Source organism: Phacochoerus africanus, chromosome 14, assembly GCF_016906955.1.
Source record: "Phacochoerus africanus isolate WHEZ1 chromosome 14, ROS_Pafr_v1, whole genome shotgun sequence".
Classification (NCBI taxonomy): Eukaryota; Metazoa; Chordata; class Mammalia; order Artiodactyla; family Suidae; genus Phacochoerus; species Phacochoerus africanus.
This window is the reverse complement of record NC_062557.1, coordinates 12,659,188-12,678,704: the sequence shown is the minus strand read 5'-3', so window position 1 is coordinate 12,678,704 and position 19,517 is coordinate 12,659,188. Positions and strand designations below refer to the sequence as shown.

The following is a 19,517-nucleotide window of genomic DNA, read 5'->3' as shown; positions in this document are numbered from 1 at the left end:
TTTTTTTCTGTTGTGTCAAATGTGTAATAATAACTCTATTTAACCAAAGAATATAAAACTGAAATAATTGTCTACTACTTGAAAAACTGATTAGTAGTTGGTTCTTGTCATTTAGAATGGTGAATATTTTTGCTGAAACATGCTAGTATCTTTGTTATCAGTAATAATTGGGGGTTTATTGACACACTGTTAACACCTTTGGTAGTAAGGTACAGAATTCTGTAAGTTTGTGACTTTCAAATTTCAGTTTTGAATTTGTTGTTGTGTAATTGTAGTTGAAAAAGCAAAGATTTTGTTGCTGTTTCTGTAATTATTTACAGTTCTAACACTCACCAGATTAATCCATTTGTAAAATACACACATAATGGAGAACGATAAAAAGGTTATCCCTTCAACTAATTAAAATACATACAAATTAAAACAAGTTTTTTGTTTGTTTTTTGACCTCACCTGCAGCATGTGGAAGTTCCCAGGCTGGGGCTTGAACTCGTACCACAGCAGTGACAACGCTGGATCCTTAACCTACTGCACTACCAGCAAACTCCAGGACAAGGACTGTAGCACAAAATTATTAAAACGTCCTGTGACATACATATGCATATTGTCACAGCACATATGCATTAAATGCTTTCATTGGGCAAAGTACCATACTAGGTACTGGCATGGAGGAGAGAGGGCTTGAGGATGAATTAGATGTAGATTCTGCTCTCTAGGAGCTCAGGGTCTAAGAAGAATCTTTCTGTCCTTCGGAAACGTGAACATTTCTTCTGATGTGCATCGACCTAAATATGTGTTCTTTAAAACCATAAGATATTATCTTTTCGCTAAAGTTTTTTCACCTCTGCAATTTGAATACAGTTTGATGCAACATATTGAATATATTTCATGCCTACAAAATGGTATTTGAACAGAAAGGAGAAATATTGCTTTCATTGAAATAAGGACATTTTTTGATTTCTACTATTGAGCCGTGCAGCTTCATAAATACTTGACTTACCAAAAGAAGACCATATGTTATCGCAAGCCTTGCTTCCTTCTGTCTAAGGCATCCGCATCCTCTGGGTGTACTCGTTAGTTCATTGCTCATTCTTTGGGCAGATATCTGCTCCTTTGCATTAGAGAGCTCCTTCCTGGCCCCCCTGCTCTGTTATACTCTGTGGTCAGCCCTCTTCCCGAGATGCTGAGACAGGGAGGGCCTGGTACCAAGAAGGGCACACAGTGACTCATTGAAAAGATTGTATTCCCATCCTCAAGTTAAGTCCTCCATGGACTGTTAGTTACAGAGATGGACCTGGAAAACCATTTTTCTTCTACCACTATCTTTTCTTGGCTCTTTAGTCGCTGAGTAAACTAAGGTTTCTGGATTAGCCCCTCTGCCTGATGGACGCACACAAGAGACAGGATGTTCAAGCTCAGGTCATCCTTATTCTGTCACCGTCTGACTGTTCTTATTCTGCTCCACTTCAGGGAGCAGACCTAAATCCTTTTCGTAGGTGTCATAACTTTACAGCTCTCCTCTCTCCATGAGCTATCAAGTGGCCTCACTTTTTAATACTGTAACTAGCGAAAATGTGTTAATTGTTTTCAACATAAGTAAGATGTGTTTAAAATAGCAGCCATCTGTAGAAGAAAATAAGCATATTTATCCATATCGCATAGATTCTAACACCGTTTGTGTTGGAAGAGAATGTCGCTCAGCATGTCACTTTTCGTTTCACAATTAATTCCGTCAGCTCCCCCTTTTAAATTGACATCTGTTCTTCTTTCTTTATTAAACCTGCTGTGATCTCAGTCCTTGAAGACTTGATGTCTTGTGCCCCCCTCAGGGACTATCCTTTCTGACTGCTCAGAGAGCTGACATAAATCTTACCTAGCCCTGGACTGTGTAACCGGATAGCCAAGTGGGATGTATAGGGCTTTTGTTTGTCAGACAGCATTACAGGTGTGCACGTTCAGTAACTTCTGGTATAAAACTCAGTTCTGAATATCTGTCCAAGAGGAGGAAATGCCATCTGAATGACATTATTTCCTCATGCCCACAAGAAAGCAGCATGGGAGAGCCTAACTTGTCTTTGAGGTCAGGGAAACAGCCTCAGAGGCCATCCCTGAGTTAAGCACACACACATTATCTAATGGTCTTTATTGATCTCTGGTGGCTATTGCCTGCTCTTAAGATCTTTGAACATCAAACAAATAATAGGTAGTAAAACTAAATGTCATTGTTTGATGAAGTGTCCTAATCTGTTCAATCAGGAAATGGTTAGGCTAAATGATTTTACTAGCAAGGAAACACCTGCCTCCTACAAATAACCTATTGCTTGTTTTCCAAACAGGCACCAGAGAGTTAAAAGATGGGGCTGTTTACCTAAAGAAGTTCACGAGACAGATGTTAAGCATGTATATCCTAAAATGTGCTGGACTTGAAATATCTACTTATAATAACTCAGGTGTAACTGTGTCACAAATGAGATCTCAAGTCTGATGGAGTTCAAAACCATTAAGAATAGTTATTCCAGTGTTTAGCATTCATATGTCATTCTTTTCATTAGGTTAGACTAATTTCAAATTTCCAAGGCTTTACATATATTGTGTAGTGTTTTCCAACTACTACTGCTCTGAGTTTCTTTAAGAGGACAAGTGTCTTGAGTGAAGTTTTAAAGATGTGCAGGTGAAATGGTTTACAGAAATCATGCTGCCTGTATTTGTCGTCTGCATCCCCAGTATTTGTTGTAATGAGAAGCAAGGGCGGTCGGGGTGGTCAGGAGACACAGTGGGGTCGCCTGCTGCTCCATCTGTGAGTCAGGAGCAGTTCTGGGCTCTTTTTTATACCATGATGTCTGTCAGTGTATATCTGCTTCCTTACATATAGCTCATCTCTTTCTTGTTTACGCAAATGCACCTTCCTTGATAATAAATTCCTAGACGGTGCAAGGGAGTGAAATCGACATTTAGCAAATGCTCGGTAGATGTGCTTCTGGCCGCATAAATTGATCGTTTACAACAAAGCTCGCCAGCTTGAAAGTATATGCTGTATCTTTGACTATCTGGTTTGTGTTTTCATTATTTAAATTATTAAAAATTCATTTTTGGTACTAACAATACGTAGTAGGGAAAGGATTACAAGCAAATCAATTTAAGGCTTATTCCCCACTGCCATTAGCACATTACAAAGGGAAGGTTGACAATAACCTTATCTCTCTTACCCACAATTATGTGGAATATAGGTTAAAAACTAAAAATATCACCCCAAAGGCTCTTAAGTATTCAGTACAAATATATTCAGTTAAGAGCAAATAAACAAACCCAGAGGAGCATTTATTGACTATTCTGGTATGGGCCAAGTATTGTGCTGAGTGCTGGGGATATAAAAATAAATGAGAAACAGCTTCTAGCTTTAAGGAACCCCAGCTCAAAAGTCTGTGCGTTGACACATGAGTGTTTAACCCAGAGGGGAGGCTCTCATTCTCCCACCCAGATAGTCCCATTCCTGCTTTAGAAATGGTTCTCGTAGTTTTAGAAGCGATAAATTAGATCAAGGTGCTTGGGTTAGCACAAGCCACGTCAGGCTGTGGCAGCTAACACTTGACAGAGGTTAAGATGGAATAGTGAGTGGGAGAAAGTGCAATTCAGGGGCCATTTTCTGACAGGGAATTACAGTCCACAGGAAACTACTGTATTGTGAGGCACTGTGGACATTGTGATTTTGGGGTGACTGTCATGACCTTGCATTTTCAAGAAAGTGTGTACGTATAGAGTATTCAGTCTGAGTAGTAATGATAACAGTTAACAGTGTTGGGCACTTATTATGTTCCCAATATTGTTCTGACTCTACCTTGAGTGACAGTTAAGAAAAATGCATTCACTGTTATCACCTTCCTTTTTCAAAAGGGGCGACTGAGGCTCAGAGGGTTAAGTCATTAGCAAACGAACAGGAATAGAAACCCAGGTAATTCTGACTCCAGAGCTCGCTCTCATAATCACCATGTAATTTTAGATACATTTTTCTCAGAATTGGTTAATTTCTTGATGTTTTACCTAAGGGGGTAAATATCAATTATGCTATCCTGCCAGGAGTTCTGTGTCCCGGAGAAAACCGGGCAGGAAGTAGAGGGGACACCCTGCCAGCCCAGCATGACGGAGGCCAGCGCGTCAGGGAGTGCTGCCTCAGGGACGCTGAGGGCGGCTCCTGCTAGGTTTCCACGAAGCGCATATGTTCTGAGAACCAGAGAAGTCATCTGAGGGGCGAGGGAAACCCTCTCCTCAGTAGCAAGCCCAGGCCCTCCTGGGGGTGTCTTGGGGACTGATTTCGCTGCAGCTCTGAGGAGGACCCTCTCTGTGCAACAGGGAACAGAAGCAAGCTTATGCCCCCTGCGTCTTTTTGTCAAGTACCAAATCTGAACAGATAATATACTTTTTAAGAATGAGTAAGAGAAAGAAGCCAAAAGGGGGTCCATGGGAAAATAGTGTAGAGCAAAGGAATGAGAGCATAGTACAGGAGATGCAGAGAAAGGCATTTCCTCTGGAAACATGTTCCTCCAGAGGAAACCATTAAGAAATTCATCAATAGAATCCCGGAAGATACAGTGTCCATGAAGGAGAAGCAGGTGTCATAAGGAAAGAAGGGATGAGGTGAAAATGGAGGTACTCGTCATAGGAAGGAGTGTAGGTGTCCTGGAAACATACTAGCAGATTCAAAATCCACATATAGGTTGGTTAGGGGTGGGGCAGATGTGGCAAAGAATTAAATCAGTGGCATGAGGGACAATCCATTATCTTTCAGACTGAAAAGGAAAAGGGCAAAGAAAAAAAATTTGAGAAAGGAGATAGATATTGAGGCAGAAAGTAGAAAAACAGAATATTGCAATTGATATTTTCTGAAGGGAAGCTCAGAATAAATTAACACAAAAATAAAGATGTGAGGAAATTTTTCTAAACATCTGTGTATGGAGATTTAGAAAATTCACCCTGTTTCAGATAAAAATCAGTGAAGAGATTAAAACACATTGGAATTGCAGTACCAAGATTGAGAGGGTTTTTTTGCTTTTTGTTTTGTTGTTTTGTTTTTTGGCTGCCTCAGGGGTATGGAGTTTCCTGGCCCAGGATCGGATCTGAGCCAGAGTGGCAGCCTGTGACACAGATGTGGCGACAACGTATCCTTCAATCCACTGTGTCAGGCTGGGGATCGAACCTGCATCCTGGCACTGCAGAGACACCGCCAATCCCTTTGTGCCACAGTGGGAACTCCAAGAGAGTGGTTTATAAGGATCCAGGCCAGAGGGAGAGGAGAGCCAAAATCAGATGACTTTGTCCTCTTGGTTCAGATCTCAGGGTTGTAAACCAGTAGAGTGACAGATACTCTGTGTTGAGACCAAAGTGCTGTAACTCAGTCATCTTCTACACACACTTTTCTTTGTGTGTGAAGGCAACAGTATGGCATTCTTGGTTGTATAAAGCCTCAGAGATATATATCACTCAGATATTCTTTTTGAAAATAAAATTACTGGAAGAAGTGTTTTCATCAACCTACAGATAAGTAAAAAATTAAATCAGATCACTGCCAAAAAAGTACTCAAGCATAAAAAAAAAGAGTAGTAGTGAATGGCAGAATTAACTAAAAAAGAGATGAATTTAAGTGTTTATGGTATACATGACTTGAAACAAAGCGAAGGTCAAAAAAAATTCTTGAGAGAAGGGATGTAAGATTTTTTAAATGTTAGAACAATTGTCTGGATCATTTAAAAGAAAACTAAAATGTATTATTTCTCTGAAAAAGGAGAATTAAACATGTGCCAAGCTATTATTTTTAAAAAAGGATTCGTAAGTGAAATTTTCACCTGCTAACTATTAGAGAAGAATAGGTTAAAGTAATTGTAAAATCTTTGTAGTATCACTGGTGAAATTAAAAACTGTCTCTATCAGTCTGTCAGAACATAGAGGAGTTTGGAACCAAGAAAAGCCATTTAAAAAAAAAAGAGGAAAAATTGCATAAATAAGAATATTTTGATGATAGGAATAAATCTAGTGATCTCTCCTCTTACAAGAATAATGTATAATTTGGGTCAAAAGCCAAGTCTGTGTGATATTTACAAGGGATTTAAAATTGATTAACAGAAAGATTAAAGCAAAAGGATAGGTAAATCTGTATAAACAAGACGCCTGTCGACAAGAACAGTTGAGATATTTAACTGTGTTAATGTTGTTTCCCCATTAACTTTCTTCGCAGTTGTCATTCCCTCATCTTCCACTCAATTAGACTTGCTTTTCTTTGTGTTTTTAAGTTGGCTTTTGGATTTGCACTTAGGATTCTATTTCAAGAAAAAGGATTTTCCTGATATAAAAATGTATGTTTCCCAAAATCTCTGGATTAAGTCAACTATGAATTTAAGTTTGGGGCTTTAATTCTTTGATTTTGTACATTAAAGAGACCAGGTCAGTGTTGGAATGGTGTTTTTGTTGCCTTTTTTGTGTTTACTCCAATTTAGCATGGCTGCTATATTCCAAGCACTATGATACATACTAGGGATCCAAGGTAAATAAAGCAGTAACTTCAGTCTTGAACCTAGTAAAATTTTGGATGATGGCCCTGGCTCACGGCAGGTAAAATAAGTGCACTGGATATCCGTGGGGGTTGGTTCCAGGACCTCACGAACACCGCAGTCCGGGGGTGCTCAAGTCCTTTGTATCAAGTGGCATTGGACGTGCACATCCTCCTGTGGGTGACTTCTAAGGCCTAATCCAGTGTAAAGGCTGTACAAGCAGTTGCTGGTGCATGGCAAATTCAAGTTTTGCTTTTTGGAACTTTCTGGAACTTCTTTTTTTCAAATATTTTCAAGTTTGGTTGAATCTGTGGATTCATCTTGTGCCTTGGGAGGGCCAACAGTAGTGGCAAGAATTTGCAAGGCGAGTTAGTTACTCTTTCTCTTCCTAATAAGGTAGATGTTTATTAGATATTTTAATTTTACCATTTAAAATGTGGGGGGATGTGGTTCCCCATCTGAATTCTCCTGAGAGTTCACCCTCCCCCCCACACCTGTTCCTGTCTGTTCCCAGGGTTTTCTCACCTTGGTGATCAGCATTACGGCAGCCAGCGGAAGCTTCTTGACATTTTCATGGAAAAGCTCCTCTCTTCTCTCTTTTTTCACTTTATCAGCAGCAGACTGTGTGTATTTATTTATTTCACTAAAACACCAAGGGAAAAATGCAAGAGTTAGAATAGGAAAAGGCCAAAGAATATAGGATTTTTGAGTTAAATAGGTCTCTGTACAGGCCCATAAATAACATTGATTCAGTGTTTGAAAAAGTTGATAATTGTGTTTTTGTTGATTTTGTTCTTCTCACTCCTCTCCTATCTCCTGTACCCACCAGTACTTTCAGCCTCACCTGGGGTGCGAGGTGAGGTGTTGCCAGCAGGTGTGTGGCCTGTATCCCCCCCACACTAAGTGACTTGTTTTCTTACTTTGCACCTGGGCTCTTTCATTTACCACCTGTGTGGACCCATGGCTGCTGTTGCACTCTTCCCTTCCCTCCGGTTGTGTCAGAGTTTCCTTTTTCTATTTTTAGATCCATATAATGGGTCCATGTTGGCTACACATATTTGTATTTGCATATGAAGAGCTTTCTGTGAAGAGAAAATTTCATTTAGGCCACATTATTCTTGCTGCCATCCTGCCTTTTCAAAGGATGCCTCTCTTAGGAAAGAGATCCTCATGATGGGGGGTCTTCCTCCCAAACGCAGTCAGTGGTCATATAGGTCATTCCCAGAAGTTGAAGACTCTTTCATCACAATCTGTATGTGTCTGGGGAATGTAGACATGACATTTATTTTTATTCTCCTGAACCTTGTGAGGTTACTTTCCTTCAGCTAATATGTAATGTTAAAAAAATTCAAGAGTGATTCCTCTCTTTTTAAATTTCTCACATATCAGCTTATTTTTACAGGAAATCCATATGCAGGTACACTCAAACATTTATTAACTTTGACCAGAAAATTACTATTGGAAGAATAGTATTCAGATAATTCTATGGTAAATGATTATATTTAACCAGGTCTCTGTCTTGAAAAACCTAAATCTGATTTTACACTAAAAATAGATTTTAAGGAGTTTCTGTTGTGGCTCAGTGGAAATGAACCCGACTGGTATTTGTCAAGATGTGGGTTCAATCCCTGGTCCCACTCAGTGGGTTAAGGATCCGGTGTTGCTGTGAGCTGCAGTGTAATTCAAAGATGCAGCTCGGATCTGGCATTGCTGTGGTTGCGGCATAGTCCGGCAGCTGCAGCTCCGATTCCATCCCTAGCCTGGGAACTTTCAATTGCCACAGGTGCGAACCTAAAAAGCAAAAAATAAAAATAAAAAATATTGGTCTAAGGTAATTTCTCCTTTGAGTAAACCTGACTTGTCTTCTAGTAAATTTTATATCTTTATCATGGCAGGTTCATGACTTGCAGAGTGAACTTGATAAAGAAAAAGAAGATACTCAAAAGAGAATTCATAAGTTTGAGGAAGCTTTGAAGTGAGTAAAATTGTAATATGTTTAATTTTTTTTAAAGACTTCTAAACTGTGAGCCAAATTTAAGTAACTAAAACCCAAACATCTTATTTTTGTCATATTTTTACCTTCTTATGATTTAGCTTGCGTCAGTTTTTCATCATGAATTTCTATTTTCAGAATTTTACTCCTAGCCAGTAAATTTTTTTTAACAAAGGAAAAAATAAAAATGGTTTAGCTGTTTTTAAGTGATAGGAATGTAGGAAAGAGAACTTAGTGGTTTCAGATGCTTTCTTCCTCTTAAATGAAAACAGATTTAAAAACAACAACAACAAAAAGATTTAGATCTTAGGACATTTGGAAATTCCTCTGTAGATTTTTTGGGAGGAATTTGGATAATGAAATGTTCCGGTTGTTATATTTAAAAATGGACTATTACATAGGCGTTGTTTAGGAAAAGTTTTGTCTTATGATACTTAAACATGCGCATTAAAGTATATTTTCTTTTTCTTTTTCATTCATTTATTATAGGCCCTACTTATCACTGCATATTATCCTGCAGTTGTAGCTGGAAAACACTGATTTATTCAATAAATACTGCGTTCTGGCCAGGTTTCAGGCAATGAATAGTTCCTTCCCAGAGGACCTTATAGTCCAGTTGGGAAGAGCTTCAAGCCCTTTGGCAGTTACAGTGCAGAGGGATGAGAACTTGAACAGGAGAAAGGTCAGCAGGGTACCTGACCCGAGAAAGTGATTTAAGAAGGGAAGCTTGAGTGCAGTACAGTTAGCTAACTCCCAGAGAATCAGCAAATTCCTTTTTTTTTTTTTTTTTGCTTTTCCAAACCTCCAAACAGGAATAATTTAGAAAAATCCCCCAAAGAATATCTAGGATCAAAGATACCTAGCATCAAATTCTGCCTGGGAAGATTGCATACCCATTTCCTCCTCTTCACTTTGTTCGTAAAACGTACTGGATCAGTCGCTGATTGGAAGGTCTTAAAACAACTTATGTACCATGACATCACAGGCTGCCAGTTTTTTATCTGTACCAGGTCTTCGTGCTCACTTGTTTACATCATCGCATGTGAACTACATGAAATCAGAGGAGAATTGTAATATTCATTAAACATTACTTCGAATAACGGTATTTTATACTCCACCCTGAATAATGACACAACTCAGACCTTCTTGCTTTATGGATGGGATGTCCTCCCTTTTTGCATCATTAATCCATTTTTTTCCTACCTAAAATGTTAACAACTTTCTTCATCTGTTCAACTTCCTACACGTTCGTTTCTTTTGCTTTGCCTCGTCCCTTTTCTTTTGTAATTTCTTTATATGTTTTCCATTAGTTAGTTGGTTTGTAGTTTATATCCTTAAAAGAAGAGGTAATTCCTTTAAATAACAGTAAGTCAACAAATATTTGTTGAGTACCCACAGTGTCTGTGTATTGTAGTATCATGCAAAAAGAAATAGAAGGTTTAGAAGCTATAGCTTAAGACATAACCCTGTTCTTCGCCAGGTTAGGCATTTGAAGTACTTCGAGTATTAGGTATTAAGTTGCTGACAGTAAGTGCAATTGGAAATAAGAAAGATTATTTTTCAGTGAAACATTGAGAGTTTATGAGTAAAACCATGTGGTATCCTTTAATGTTCACTGATGGACAATGAAAAAACCCTGAAACCTCCATAATTTCTGTATACAACATAATCTTTTTCTAAGCCAAGAAACACGTTAAGGCGTTAGAAGTCTTCACCAAAATACCAAATTTCACTTGGAGTTAAGAAAGCTTTTTTAGGTTGTTAGGAGTTCCCGTCGAGGTTCAGTGGTTAACGAATCTGGCTAGGAACGATGAGGTTGTGGGTTTGATCCCTGGCCTTGCTCAGTGGGTTAGGGATCCATCGTCGCTGTGAGCTGTGGTGAGGGTAGCAGACGTGGCTCTGATCTGGCGTTGCTGTGGCATGGTACAGCCTGGCAGTTGCAGCTGCATTTTGACCCCTAGCCTGGGAACCTCCATATGCCGAGAGAGCAGCCCTAGAAAAGGTAAAAAGACAAAAAAAAAAGAAAGCTTTTTTTAGGTTGTTAAATAACATCCCCCTGTAAGTCCATTTCCTCTCTTCCCCATGTAGGTGGGTGATGTCTTCATTTTCACTCAATGTCTGTATGATCTTAACAATATATAGCACCTGGTATAGCGGGAGCAATTTGGTCTGAAAGTAGCAGAGTAAGTTATTGTGTGGTCTGAACTTCAAAGTAAACAACACATGCTGGCTGTTTTCCCAAAGGAAAATGTTCTGGGGGGCGACTGCTACTACTTTTCAATCTAGGAAGAGTGTCTGACCCAATTGGTCCAGAAACAATTCCATTTTTCTAAAGGACAGACATATGATATGGAAATCTGCCATGGCTGTTAACAGTTTTTTTTTCTGTGATAAACATACAGAAAAGTGAAGAATCTCACTTTTAGAATGTGCTGGTATTCATTCATTCTTTCACCCGATAGGGTTTATTTCTTCTGTGCATGAATGTATAGTAGAGGATATCAGAGAACTGGAATTAACATATGAATTGATTTGCATCCAAATACATCATAAGTGTTTTCAACTCAATCTTTGGTTTAGAGCTCAGGTTGATCATTCACTTCCTATAGCTATTTAAGAGGACCGCTGAAGTCTGCCCTCACTGGAAATGCTAACCCCTTAAAGCTAATTTGCCTACTTGTTACTGTTTTTCAAGAATAAAGCCAGCTTAATATTGTTTTTCTACTGAAAATTTTTATTCTACACACATTCTAAACATTTTTTTGATTCCTGTTTCATTTTGTTGCAGAAAATTCTTTAATAACTTCCAGTAACTGGAAATATCTGAAACTCTAGCTGTAATGGTATGAATTCTGTGTGTTCATTTTTCAAAGATAAGTAATTAAAGTAAATGGGAACCTTAGAGTAATGAATGGAACATTACCATATGTAACGAAATAATTTGGTGTAACTCTTTGAAGGACTAACACCAAAAAAGTATATTGTTTTTTTTTGGAGGTGTTAAAACTTATGAACAACGGATACGTACAGTATAGATTTATTTCTTTTTTGATATTCATGTTTACTAAATTTGATTTCTAAGTTTTTAGTGCTATAAAAATAATAAAGCATTGTTCTGAGATATTGTATAAATTGTCTATTTTAAAGCATTCAATGAAACATTCCAAAGTATTTTTTTATTGATAACCTGTTTCAAACTCCTCTGGCAGTATAATATAAACTGTCTTGAAAGAGATTTATTCTGATCCATTTTAACTTTTTTGCATTGTCAGTTGTAAACATCATAAATATTTCTACTCGGACATCAATAATAGATAAGCTTTTTATTTTTTAGTTGATACTGAAAGTAAGCAGTGGTAATTTCACTAGAACATCTTACAATATTGGTCTTTAGATAATAAGGTTATAAACGACCATGGGAAGCAAGCCCTTACTTAACTAAAACATATTGTTTCAGTTGCAGTTGCTAATTTATATGCATATATGTACATGTGACTGTGTGTGAATGTTTCCACCACAAATAAAGCTTTTACTGGGTTTGAAAAAATACAGAGAGACGAGACAAATTTAAATCTGGGCTATAACCTCTCAGGCCAGAGGCCTTTTGACATTATTAAAACAAAATCTTCATACTTTTTTGTTAAAAGGAGGTGACTCATGAAAACTGGATATCCCATTAGTCCCTTTTTAAATTATTATCTTGGATTTTTGTCAAAATTAGTTTATAACCCCAAAACTTATGTTTAGCTGATTTTTTGCAAAATTTATATAATATGCAAAATGTAGGTGTATATATTTGACTGTATAAATATTTAGAAATGTCCATTAAGTTTGCTTTTGCTTAGACTTTGCTGCAGATAACTATACCATAATCAAATATGAAGACAGTGGCTTACGGAACCCTTATAATTTTTAAACAGCTTCTTAAAGCAGTAATAGAGTTCCGTGGTTGCAAATAGGAAAGACGGAAGAAAGAGCAGGGAGGAAAAAGCCCCCTCCTTAGGAGCCCTCTCACTCCATGTTTTGTCTCTCTGGACAGAGCGGTGTTACCAGTTCCCTGTGTATCCTTTCCTGTGCAGGCACAAATATTCTTTCACCATCATCTTTTCCCCTTTTACTCTAATACATCCTGATTTTTTCACTTGTCAGCATGTCTTGGAGATTATTTCGTATAAGGTCACAAAGAGCTTGTCCATTCTGTGTGTTTGATAAAATTTATTTTGCCAGCTCTTTATTGATGAACCCATGACGAAAATGCTCTCTTTGTCCTCTAGTACGTATACAGTTTGATTTTAACATTTAAATCTGTGATCCATTTGGAATGTTTCAGGTGTAGGTTGTGAGGCACAGATCCTGTTGTTTTTAGGTTTTGTCAAATGGGTACCTAGTTGCCTCAACATAATTTATTTAATAATCTAGCGTGTCCCTCGTCAGAGTTCTGCTATAGTGCTTTTATCATTGACATGTTTCTAGACTTTCAGTTCTGCTCAAGAGATCTGGCTATGCCTATACTCATTAAAAGAGTATAATTTCAATAACTACAGTTTAAAAATAATGTTTAGTGTCTAATTATTAGAGAAATGCAAATCAAAACTATAATGAGGTACTATCTCACACTGGTCAGAATGGCCATCATTAAAAAGTGTACAGGTAACACCTGCTGGGAAGGGTGTGGAGAAAAGGGAAACCTCCTACACTGTTGGTGGGAATGTAAATTGGTGCAACCGCTATGGAAAACGGTCTGGAGGTTCCTTAGAAAACTAAAAAATCAGAGTTCCCGTGGTGGCTCGTGGTTAACGAATCTGACTAGGAACCATGAGGTTGCGGGTTGGATCCCTGGCCTTGCTCAGTGGGTCAAGGATCCAGCATTGCTGTGAGCTGTGGTGTAGATTGCAGACGTGGCTCGGATCCCGTGTTGCTGTGGCTCTGGTGTAGGCTGGTGGCCGCGGATTAGACCCCCTATCCTGGGAACCTCCATATGCCTCGGGAGCGGCCCTAGAAAAGGCAAAAAGACAAAAAACAAACAAACAAACAAAAAACAACTAAAAAATAAAATTACCAAGTGATCCAACAGTCCCACTCCTGGGCATATACATTGGACAAAACAATGATTCAAAAAGATAATAAACTCCTATGTTTACAGCAGCACTATTCACAATAGCCAAGACCTGGAAACCACTGAAATGTCCATTGACAGTTGAATGGATTAAGAAGATGTGGTACATATATACAATGGAATACTACTCAGCCATAATAAAAGAAATAATGCCATTTGCAGCAACATGGACAGAACTAGAGATTATTGTACTAAGTGAAATAAGTCAGAAAGAGAAAGGCAAATACCATATGATATCACATATATGGAGTCTAAAATATGGCACAAATGAACCTATCTACAAACCAGAGACAGACTCACAGACATAGAGAACAGACTTGTGGTTGCCAAAGGGGAGGTGGGAGAGAAAGGAATGGACTGGGAGTTTGGGACTAGCAGATGCAAGCTATTACATACAGAATGGATTAACAAGGTCCTGCTGTATAGCACAGTGAACTATATCTAATCTAGTGGGATTAACCATAGTGGAAAAAATATTAAAACAAAGAATATATATATATTATGTATATGTATGTATAACTGAGTCACTTTGCTGTGCAGTGGAAATTAGCACAACATTGTGAATCAACTATAATTAAAAAAATAATGTTTAGTGTCTAGTAGGACTTCTTATCCTGTTACTCCGCTCTTTTTTTGAATCTTCCTTTTTTTTTTCTTGTTTATATTTTTCCATTGGAGATTTATAATTAGCTTATTTAGTTTAAAAAACCTATTAGTCTTTTTGTTAATATTGTCGAATATATGTAGTTCAACAGAGGAAGAATTGACATCTTTCAATCTTGAATCTGTTTATGCAGGAACATGATATGCCTTCCTTTGGGGTGGGGGTGGGGTCTCTACTCATGCCATGTGGAAGTTCCTAGGCCAGGGATCAAATGTGAGCCACAGCAGCAACCCCAACTGCTGCAGTGACAACACTAGATTCTTAACCGACTGTGCCTCAAGGGAAATCTATGATATGCCTTCCTTTGGTCAGATCTCCTTTTGTACCATTCTACAGCTATATCCCCCCCCCCTTTTTTTTTGAGACAGACTTTTTTTGGAAGGAATTCTTATTACTTAACTATCACAAGTTGGTTCTTTTGTATGAAGCGTGTATTTTGATTATTAATGTATGTGAGGTGAAGCAAAATATGGCATTGTACCTTCTGGGTTTGAAGTTTCATGCAGCTTGGGATATTAAACCCTCTGTCCTTTTGGTCATGCCATGTACCTTTGTATGAAGAAGGTAGAGCATCACTTGTTTTGTTTATACTTCTGTAGCCATTCAATGCCTCATATATGCTTTTAATCAAATTATTTTCTTAATCCCTCCCAACATGTATTTTTCCCTTGGGACTTTATCGATGCTGAGTATAAAGTGCTGAACAAAGCAGGCAAGGTCTCTGCCATGGCGCACAGATCTTTCTACTACATAACCCACTGTCTGTTAGTATATTAGTGCAGTACACTGTGTGTTAGTGTCCCCAGTACAGAGGGCACTGTTCTCATAGATAATGGGGTGATGGTAGGTGCATTTTTCCTGCTTCACTTGATAGCATGAGGTGTTCTTGATTTTATTTACTTCGTGTAAAATAGATATTTTGTCTCCTATTGAACTATTGTTGGGATTGATGCATTGTTTGCTAAAATAGAAATTTTTGTAATGAGGGAAAAAAATGAACTGTTTCAGTCACCATTTCAAGAGTTAGAGTTAGTAATTTGAGAAGTCCAGAGTCAGTTTGCTTAACCTTCTATGTCCATAACATCTTTTTTTAAAAAGAATTATTTATTTAAGCATAGTTGATTTTCGATGTTGTGTTAATTTCTGCTGTACAGCAAAGTGACACGTGTATACGTGTGTGTGTGTATATATATATACATATACACGCACGTGCACTCTTTTTAAAAATATTCTTTTCCATTATGGTTTATCATGGGACATTGAATATAATCCTCTGTGCTGCACAGTAGGACCTTGTTGTTGTCCTTTCCATGAGTAGGAGCTTGCATTTCATACACCTTGTTAAAACTCAGTTGCCTGAAGACCTCCTGATCATCGTACTGCTCGCTCGACTGGCTTTCCCTTTGCTGGTTCCCATCAACTCAGATGTTCAAAGTGCACCATGTTCTTCCTTGGAGTAATTTTTTTTCTCAGTTCATGTACACAGAATGAATATCTGTGTTTTTTTTCTTCTGGAGACTGACCTAATAGAATGTCTTTAAAGCTACCCAGCTTTTCCTTTTGGAGAAAAAACATCTTAGGGATTTAAATACGAAGTATTATTTTCATCATGGCATTTCTATCCAGAATTATTTAGAGTGTTACTGATTTTTTTATAGTTGTAATTCTAAATAGCCCTATGAGTTGTAAATGCTTTCAGGATCATATTGTTTAAATAATGGGTGAATATAAGAAAAGTAAGAATAATGTTTATTAGAGTTTATTAGTGCAGGTAAATAGTTCCTGTATCTATATTACACAGATATAGTGAACTTACTACAAGAAATAACAGATAAAATATCTGTTATTTCCAAAACAGATGAAATGGCTTACAGCATAAACAAATATTAACACGTAATTAAAATTAAAGTATAGCATGAACATGTAAAGGATAGATATTACTGTATTGAAAATAAAATTATTTCTGTACTGAAATGCTAAATTTGCCTTGGCCTGAAATCTTTCAGGTGGTTTTGGGAGGCATTTGAGTTTATTGTATGTTAAGAGTATAGACTCTGGACCCAGCTGTCATAGGTCCAAATTCTAGTTCATATTATTAGCTGTGTGACCATGGACATGGGGCTTAACTTCTGTGTGGTTCAGTCTTTAATCTGTAAAATGAGGATAATAATAATATCTTTCTCCTAAGATTATTAAGAGGCTTAGAATAGTTAATATAAAGTATTTAGAACAGTGCCTGTTGTATATGTGTATTAGCACTTATTTTATTTCTCATTATCTTATAAGAATGCAAACAAGTTCTTCAGAAGAAGTAATCTCCTGGCATTGTTTTTTTAAACAGCTTTATTGAGGTTGAATCATCAACCCATGAAATTTACTCAGTTTAAGCGCACAGCCCACTGATTTTTAGTAAATCTAGAATTGTGCAGCCATCACCATAGTTCCGTTTATTTATTTTTTTTTTCTGTCTTTTGTCTTTTTAGGGCCATACCTGCGGCATATGGAGGTTCCCAGGTTAGGGGTCTAATTGGAGCTGTAGCTGCTGGCCTACAGATCCGAGCCACGTCTGCGACCTACACCACAGCTCATGGCAACACTGGATCCTTAACCCACTGAGCGAGGCCAGGGATCGAACCCGCAACCTCATGGTTCCTGGTCAGATTCGTTTCCACTGCACCATGACAGGAACTCCGATAGTTCAGTTTAAAACATTTCTGTCACCTCGAAAAGATCCTTCATGGCACCAGATTTCAGAAGGAAATTATCATGATTGATTTTTTCTAATCAAAAGGAATAAGTAATAAGGGACAAGATCTTCAGTAGTTATTTTGCATAAAATGCTAACTGGCTACTTTTTATTTTGACCCTCAGTAAAAGTTGAAGTCATATTAAGATGTGCTTTGGGAGTTCCCGTCGTGGCGTAGTGGTTAACGAATCCGACTAGGAACCATGAGGTTTCAGGTTCGGTCCCTGCCCTTGCTCAGTGGGTTAACGATCCGGCATTGCCATGAACTGTGGTGTAGGTTGCAGACGTGGCTCGGATCCCGTGTTGCTGTGGCTCTGGTGTAGGCTGGTGGCTGCAGCTCCGATTCAACCTCTAGCCTGGGAACCTCCATATGCCGCGGGAGTGGCCCAAGAAATGGCAAAAAGACAACAACAACAAAAAAAGATGTGCTTTGGCATTTCATGGAGACCTGAGCTAATGTAGCCCTGATGTGTTGCTTCCAGGTTAACAGATGTTTAACTTTGATACAAAGATGAAGTTAGAAAAACAAATTCTTTGTGATGTCTCTGTGTGTAAATGCACTGAAAGAGACCTGAAAATACACATTTGCCAAGGTGTTTATGATGGTGTTTATGTTTTCCTCTTTATATTTGTGTATCGTTTGACTCTTTTCCAATAAGAGTATTATATGTTACTTTTGTAGCTTAAAATAATAGGAAAGACCAAAGAAACCAATAAGGATTAAAGAAGAATTATAAACAATAATGATTACCCTTAACTGGTGAGCATATAGGACATTAAAAAAATGTCCATTTTACATTTTTACGTTTTACATATTCTAAAATAAATGTGTCCAGCAACTCCTCAGAATCTTGAGGATTTTGAACTTGTTTCAGATCACTTATCCAGCATAGGGTGGAACAGCCTATAAACTCGGTCTCTGGAAATATCTAAACTCTAATTATTTTGAGGTTTTGACTGAAAAAACCTTTTAATATTTCTTACAATAAATGGATAGGTGATAAGGTTGATATTCCATTTTTTTTACAGTTGGAATTTTTCTCACCTAGAATGTTAGGATATCCTGGCACAGCATTTTAAGAGAGGTTATACTGATGGAAAAGCTACACTACTTTATATTTTTATTCTATATTAAGATTATTGAGTAAATGGAAACATGAAATATTAAAACTGAATTTTTAAGAGTTGCCACTGTGCTGCAGGGGAAACAAATCCAACTAGTATCCATGAGGATGTAGGTTCAATCCCTGGCCTCGCTCGGTGGCTCGGGGATCTGGCGTTGCTGTGAGCCCATGGTGTAGGTCACAGATGCGGCTTGGATCCCATGTTGCTGTGGCTGTGGCGTAGGCCGGCAGCTACAGTACTGATCTGAACCTCCATATGCCAAAGGTGCGGCCCCAAGAAAAAAAAAAAAAGAAAAAGAAAAAAAAGTTTAAATACTGCTTTGTGATTTCAAAAAATACAAATTTAAAGACGTTTAACTTTTATTAATTTTGTCCCTGCTTTACTGAAGGATATATATGTATATCTGTGACATATAACACTGTGTAAGTTTCAGAAGTACAGCATGTTGATTCGATATGCTTATGTTTGGAAAAGATTACCATCTTGGCGCTAGCTAACACCTCCATAAACTCACATAATTACCATTTAAGATACTTTTTTGTGGTGAGACCATTTAAGATACTTTCTTGTGGTGAGACCATGTAAGATATACTCTGTTAACAGCTTTATGTAATACAGTATTAATATGTGTGTAATACAGTATTCCTAACTGCAGTCACGATGCTGTACATTAGATCCCCAGAACTTACTCATCTTAGAAGCGGCGGTTTGTATTCTTTAACCATCTCCTCTTGTTCCTTCCACTTCGGTGTTCACCATTCTACTCTGTTTCTATAAATAGGGCTTTTTAAAAATTCCACATATAGGGGATATATTACAGTATTTATCTTTCTCTTTCTGATTTATTTCACTTAGTATAATGCCAGCAAGGTCCATCCATGTTGTTGCAAGGTTGTTGAAGGTCTATGTTGTTGAAGGTAAGATTTCCTTCTTTTTGAGGCAGAATAATATTCCATTGCACGCACATATATACCACATCTTCTTTATCCATTCGCTTGCTGGTGGACGCTCAGGTTGTTTCCACATACTGACTGTTGTGAATAATACTGCAGTGAACATGTGGTACAGTTACCTCTTCAAGGTCCTGATTTCATTTTCTTTGGATATATACTCAGAAGTGGGATTGCTGGATTGTATGGCAGTTCTATTTTAATCTCTTGAGGAACCTCTCTACTGCTTTCCAGTATAGAGGGAATTGGCTATACCAGTTTACTTCCTCACTTACAGTGTAAAGGATTCCCTTTTCTCTGCAACCTCATCAGCACTTTTTGCATGTTCTCACTAGCCATCTGCTAAAGCTTGCTCCGGCTGCGGCATAGGAAGCCAAACACAGATTG

General features: G+C 37.8%; 1 protein-coding gene across 5 annotated transcripts in view; it reads left to right on the top strand.

The window, feature by feature from the left end:
• CEP112 (centrosomal protein 112) overlaps positions 1-19,517 on the top strand; it is a 471,778-nt gene that overhangs the window by 101,944 nt on the left and 350,317 nt on the right. For all 5 annotated transcript variants that reach the window (XR_007131880.1, XM_047758132.1, XM_047758130.1 and 2 more), the window contains exon 17: positions 8,432-8,511. Coding sequence is in view for 4 of the 5 variants with exons in the window: in XM_047758132.1 (XP_047614088.1) it covers positions 8,432-8,511 (80 nt within the window). In the remaining variant the exon portion in view is untranslated. The remainder of the gene's footprint in view (positions 1-8,431; positions 8,512-19,517) is intronic.